Source organism: Punctularia strigosozonata, assembly GCF_000264995.1.
Source record: "Punctularia strigosozonata HHB-11173 SS5 unplaced genomic scaffold PUNSTscaffold_6, whole genome shotgun sequence".
NCBI classification, from domain to species: Eukaryota; Fungi; Basidiomycota; class Agaricomycetes; order Corticiales; family Punctulariaceae; genus Punctularia; species Punctularia strigosozonata.
Window position 1 is genome coordinate 1,589,008 of NW_006767438.1, and position 5,772 is coordinate 1,594,779.

A 5,772-nucleotide genomic window follows, 5' to 3' on the forward strand; every position below is an offset into this window, starting at 1 on the left:
GCGAGCATCAAAGCGGACCATCAGGCGATGATGCGAAATCTTGGTAGCTGAGTAAGTGTGACAGCGTTGTGACTCCAACCGGATGCGAAGAATTTCACCTGAATGTACGGACGGATCACGATAAGTCATCCTCCTCGGAGGCCACCTATTTGCAATAGAGTGTATTTGCAAGGTAGTCAAAGTTCTCCGCCCGCAGTAGGCAAAGATGTCCGAGGGGAAACTCGCCAAAACATGCAGTGCATAATCAACGTCCCACTCCACTTTCCCGTGCTGGAAATTCACTCTAATGATAACTCCACCGGAACGGAGTTTGTGGATGCACGGCAATGCCAACGCGCGTCAGAAGAGCCGGTCCTAGAGCGACTGAGGGCGCGACATAGCACGCGAATACTGGAGCGAACAAAGTCAGGGGCAAGCTGTCGCCACAAAGCTTAAGAGCAGTGAAGATGCGCATTCTTCAGTACACAACTATTCCGCTAGGACTCGCATACGCCTTCGTGATTTTGTCCAGAGTTGTCTTTCCTTACACAATCGCCAAGCGCACTCATGTCAGACACGATATTCGACGGCTATTACGACGTGCCTGCCGCAGGTAAGTACCTACAACAGATATAGCCAAAGGACGACTCTGAGCTTATTATTGATACACAGTTACAAAATTAGACAGCTATATCGAATCTGCTTCTTCTGGAGAGGCAAAATTTATGCAACTTGCCTGCTTGAGGAACGTGAGTATACTAGTAATACAACTTTGATGCAGATGTATGGCCATACTGAGATCCACATTCACAGCAAAGCGGTATGGATTATTCCGCCACTGTGCAGAACATCGGTGTCCCGAAACGTTTCCGCCTATGCAAATCTTCTTTGGACAACCCCAATGTCTGCGAAGAATTGGTGTTTCGAGCGCAGGGGATCGTGGTGGAGTGCAGCCTACTGCCTTTGGGTCGCGAGTGAGTATCATTCAAACTCTGCTGAAACAACGACGTTCAATCCCACTCCATTAGGATAGCTGGAAACAAGTTCAATCTTCGGCAAACTGTGGTTCTGTCGGGGTTCAACAGCCAGCTGTTCGAAGAATTCTTGGATTCTTGTGCGATAGCATACAACATGTTCAAACGCCATCTTCCTCCGACCTCGCTTTTTCCGTTAGCCCAAGAAACGATAAACTTAAACAACCACACGTACTCGGCCATCCGGTTCACCAACCCGGTATTCACCAAACCTAACACAGAGGGCATCTCTTCCAATACACTTAGCCTGGAAATACCTGACGAACTTGACCCTTCACGAGCTCTCAGGAAGTCGCAAGGCAATGCCTTGTATCTCGATGATAATGCGATACATATATATCGCGTCGAGAAACCGTTTGGGTACGAGTACCTAAGCGATGCCTGGATTGATATAATAACCAACGATTCTTACACAGTACGCTGCGGCGGACCACGGCCGGAACAGTGAATATCGGAGACATGGTGGAATTGGAGATGTCGTTCTGGGCGATGAAAACACGGAACAAGAGATTTCGTATGGAAATCGGTCCACGTTCTATCGCGGTCTTAGATCAGACTTATCAGGAGGTAAGTTCAAAGTCATCGTGACTGGCGATATTAATCAGCGAGAAACAGGAAGCATTCATTCACAAGATGCGTGCAGATAGACAAAAGGACATTGTCGTCACGAAGTCACCAACGGTCGGTACATTTCGTAGAAGGCGGGATGACGAAGACGTGGGATCCAGTGACAAGCGCACCCGTCTGTATGTACATGAGACGTCGATGCGAGTTGATGACATGTAGTGCACATATACTGATATCGTCATTTGACCTACTGTAACAACAAGTTTTTCTGTAATATAGCACTACGTGATACATGCCCTCATAAGTAGATATACGTTACTCCTCGCCCAAAATCACTTTCACTCTCTTGTTCGAAGCGCGTTCGAGAACGGTGCCATGTTTGCGCTTGCGCTTGCTCGAGCTGGTGTTCGCGACGAACGTTTGTTTGTCTGACTCCGAGGAGGCGAGGAACGGCGTGAGATCCAAATGTTCTTCGCTGAGAGGTGTCTGTCGACGCAGAATGGTGATGTCTTGCTCGTTCAACTCGATTTTCGTCTCGAAACGTTGGTGCTTGTTGAGAGCGTCGCCCATTTCCGGTATACCAACGTGATCCCACTGCCCAGCCCAAAATTCCTCCAACGGATCCCGGAATTGATCATAGATGTTTTCGGGGATCAGACGTGCCAACTTCGGGTTGTGCTTGTACTCTAGTCCTCCAAATCGAGAGTTAGCCCGCTCCTTGGCGGCGTACGATAAGAGCGCCTGCGCAAATTTCTCGATAGCGGCGTGGAAGACTGTAAATTCCTCGTTCGACGGCTTTCCCACCGTGTTGGCGACTCGAACATCGTGATTTCGAAGAACTATGACCATCAGCCGCTGATACGCGAAACGGATTGTTGCTAGCTCGTCCACATCGATGCGTCCGTTCTGGAGGTCGTCGACGTCTCCACGATAAATCAATGCCTCGTAGAAGCAAGCGACGTTCCCGACCGCAAGCAAAGTGAGAAGACCTTCAGTAGTGGATAAATCGGGACATCGCACTTTGCGAAGACGTTAAGATGCAGCGATAAGCAGAGAAGTAAGTATGTCACTCACAGGGATTGATCTCTTCCTCTTCATAGCACCGACACCAATAAGGGAGCAAGCGTAGCAAGACGTTAATCATTCCAAGATGATATGTGTTCGTGGTGAAAGTCGACGTGAATAACGCGTGGACCATCGTTATGACCGAACGTCTGAGGTGAGGCAACGAATAGTAATGACGACCATAGACGATTGACGTCTGCAAGGTGAGGACATAATGAAGGGTACCCGGCTTCATGAATCTGATGTAGTCTTCTGTCAGTTGTGATACGCTCAAGGCTGAAATGCGACTAACAAACAATCGCCTGGGCCGAGCAGCACAGCTTCCCATTTATACCGGTCAAGGCTGGCATTCGCCGGATCGTAGTTAGGCGCAAATGCGTCGATGGTGTCGTAACAATCATCCTGCGGATCAACGGGCTTGGCCATGCACCAAAGCTTGAGTCCCTGAACAACGATGACCATGGTACCCGCACCCTCCGCATCGATATGCGGCCAAGTCGACACGTCGGCAAGACCAACAAGTGCCCATGATACGTCATCATATGGGAATGCCTTGCGATTAGACAGTTGCATACGCTCCATGACAACCTCAGCCGGCTTCCAAGCGGCTCGGCCAGTGTCCAGTATACCCCTGTCGAAAATATGATATTTCAATCCCGCGGCATAAATTGTCAGGAAGAAACAGCTTACATTCCATAGACATCCACAAGCCCACGTTGACCGAGGGGAATATCGAGTGCGTTGTACAAGGCACCGGTATGAATCGGTTTCTGCGCTTCTTCCAAGAGTATGTCCCGGCCGACCCACAGATGTTCAACGCCGTACGAATTTATGTTACGCAGAGCAAGATCTGCATACACATTAGGCGATATAGTAGCATAGCAGAAACAAATCAAATACCTTGTACTTCCACTAGGTCCTTCATTCCCAACTGCTCACAAAAGCAGAACTCGGATACCTCATATACAGTCTTCATCAGGTGATCGCTGACGACAATATTGGCCTTGCTATGAATATTCAAAAGAGCGCTGGGCTCAAGACTCGACCAATCGTTATAGCTACAGAAGTGGACAGAGGGGGCCCACTCCTCTGCGTCTGAATGCTTGATATCAGTACGCTTCTACGAATACCGCACGCGAAACCTACAAGTCGCAGGATCCTGGAGGCCGTTCCGACTCTTCAAAAAACTTGATGCACTGCCCATGATATCTTGGACGAGTTTGTACTCGATTTTTGCCTGGCGATAGTATTCAGTGAGCTATATCCACAAGAATCAAACGTAAAACCTCACGATGCGCCTGAAAGTACGATACTCGTATTTGATCTCCTCGTCGCGTTTGAGGGGTCGCGGAGGGAGATCGAGGAGTAGCGAATCAGAGCTCCGAACCGGGACCGCATGTCGTCGCTGTTCAAGTCAAGATTATAGATCAAAAAGACAGCTATCGTATGAGAGAAGACGAGACGCACTAGCTTCTGTGGTGCCTTCTTCTGGGAGCGTTTTCCCTGCGCAACAGCTGATACGAAAAGACTCCAGAATGCTCCACGATTGCGAGGGTCATAGATAGTAACTTGTCGAGACTTGGCATCGAGGACGGATTCGAATTTCCGTTTGACTTTCGACTCGGTACGAGCTTTCTTCGTCTTCTTCTTGGGTTTAGCGGGTGCGAGAGCCACCTCATCATTATTAATGTCTCCATCTCCGCTTTCGGTCTCGCCATCGTTGCCAACATTCTGAAGGTTACCCACATCTTCATCATCGTCAACCTCGTCGTTCTGTTCCTCGTTCCCAACCTCGTCCTCATCCTCGTCGACATTCATGTCACTTTGCTGGTTCGCAAGCATGCGTCCTATGACTGATTCGTCGTCGTCGTGATTAGTCCTGTCCGAACCATCGCCCTCGTCCGGATCCTCAATATCATCGCCGTCGATCGTTTTGCTCTTCGCTCTAGCTCCACGCTCGGTGTCGGAGGCATCCGATTCATCTTCGTCATCGCTGTTGTCCTCGTTCTTGCCACCTCTGCCTTTTCCGCGCAACCTCGATTGCTTCTGAACGAGCGACGCGCCTTCCCCGACGATTTCCGAGGGAGGTTTGCCCTTGTTCGAGCGTTCACTTACGCGTGTGGGGGGCTGTGCGATAATTGGCCACAGAGCGATACAATAAAGACGAATCACGTACTGTTGGCAACGCCTTCGATGGTTTCGTACGCTTGACGGACGCTTCTGCATTATCCTCCGATACTAAAATCTCCTCATAGGCTTCGAAGTCCTCCAGCAAGGTGTTGCTGTGATCACTAGATTTCTTCACTGAGAGTCTTTCAGATACCGAATCGACTGATGCAATGTAGAAACTCACACGGAATGGCCCTATGAAGCCACGACAGTTCTGACGAAGGTATGCTCGACTCGTTCTTGACATAGAATTTGTCCCAGTCGCTGAAAAACTTGTGCAAACCGACTAACGTCCCATATCGACCCGCCGCAATGTCACATAGGCGACGGACAAGCAGATTTTCCGTCCAAACGAGCCACGCTGGTTTCGCTTTCTGAGCTTGCATAAAAGATGCCTACATATCCTTTTGAGTCAATCGCTGCTAACCGTTCCGACTGATCAACGCACCATAACTAGAGGTGTCACAGCTCGGCGGCCAGACAATAGGAACTTGTGAAGTAACGCCAGGGGAGAGAACAGAACGGCAAATCCGCATGCTGCCTCAATCTGCAACGGTGACAGACTCCTTATCCGTCCTCATCGCGACCACCAGATTCTCGGAGGGATCTGCAGACGCACATATGAGTTTCATATATACACCGCCTAAAGTTATGGCGGTATACGTACTTGTCAGTGAAAGCCTTGATGGCTTTCCCAAGGTCTATCTCTAGAGCTCCATCCTACCAGCACGACAGCCTCAGCCAACGACCAACATTCAAGATGTGAGGTGCATACATGGTGAAGCACCCATCGGACCATGAGCGACGCAGATTCGACATTGAAGATGATGCGCTGAGCGTTCGCAGAGCTCAGCCTCTGGGTCATATTGCGAAGAAGTCCGACGACATCCGATTTCTCGGAGGATTGAATCTGCGTGCGCGTATACCTGTTGTCTGTGAGATCTCCGTGGTCGATGTC

General features: G+C 49.6%; 2 protein-coding genes across 2 annotated transcripts; one reads left to right on the forward strand and one right to left on the reverse strand.

The window, feature by feature from the left end:
• Positions 1–546: 546 nt before the first annotated feature.
• Positions 547–1,601, forward strand: PUNSTDRAFT_44611 (uncharacterized protein; the record flags this gene model as incomplete). Its single annotated transcript, XM_007383842.1, has 5 exons — positions 547–592; positions 652–728; positions 793–953; positions 1,008–1,373; positions 1,430–1,601. 5 exons carry the CDS (start codon positions 547–549, stop codon positions 1,599–1,601), a joined length of 822 nt encoding a protein of 273 aa, XP_007383904.1.
• A 294-nt stretch (positions 1,602–1,895) lies between these two features.
• Positions 1,896–5,679, reverse strand: PUNSTDRAFT_44612 (uncharacterized protein; the record flags this gene model as incomplete). The annotated part of the gene is made up of 13 exons (XM_007383843.1): positions 1,896–2,599; positions 2,655–2,794; positions 2,938–3,276; positions 3,336–3,495; positions 3,546–3,740; positions 3,792–3,882; positions 3,937–4,050; positions 4,113–4,772; positions 4,822–4,976; positions 4,999–5,209; positions 5,263–5,380; positions 5,482–5,534; positions 5,590–5,679. The coding sequence occupies 13 exons, from the start codon at positions 5,677–5,679 to the stop codon at positions 1,896–1,898; spliced, it is 3,030 nt and encodes a 1,009-aa protein (XP_007383905.1).
• Between the last annotated feature and the right edge of the window lie 93 nt (positions 5,680–5,772).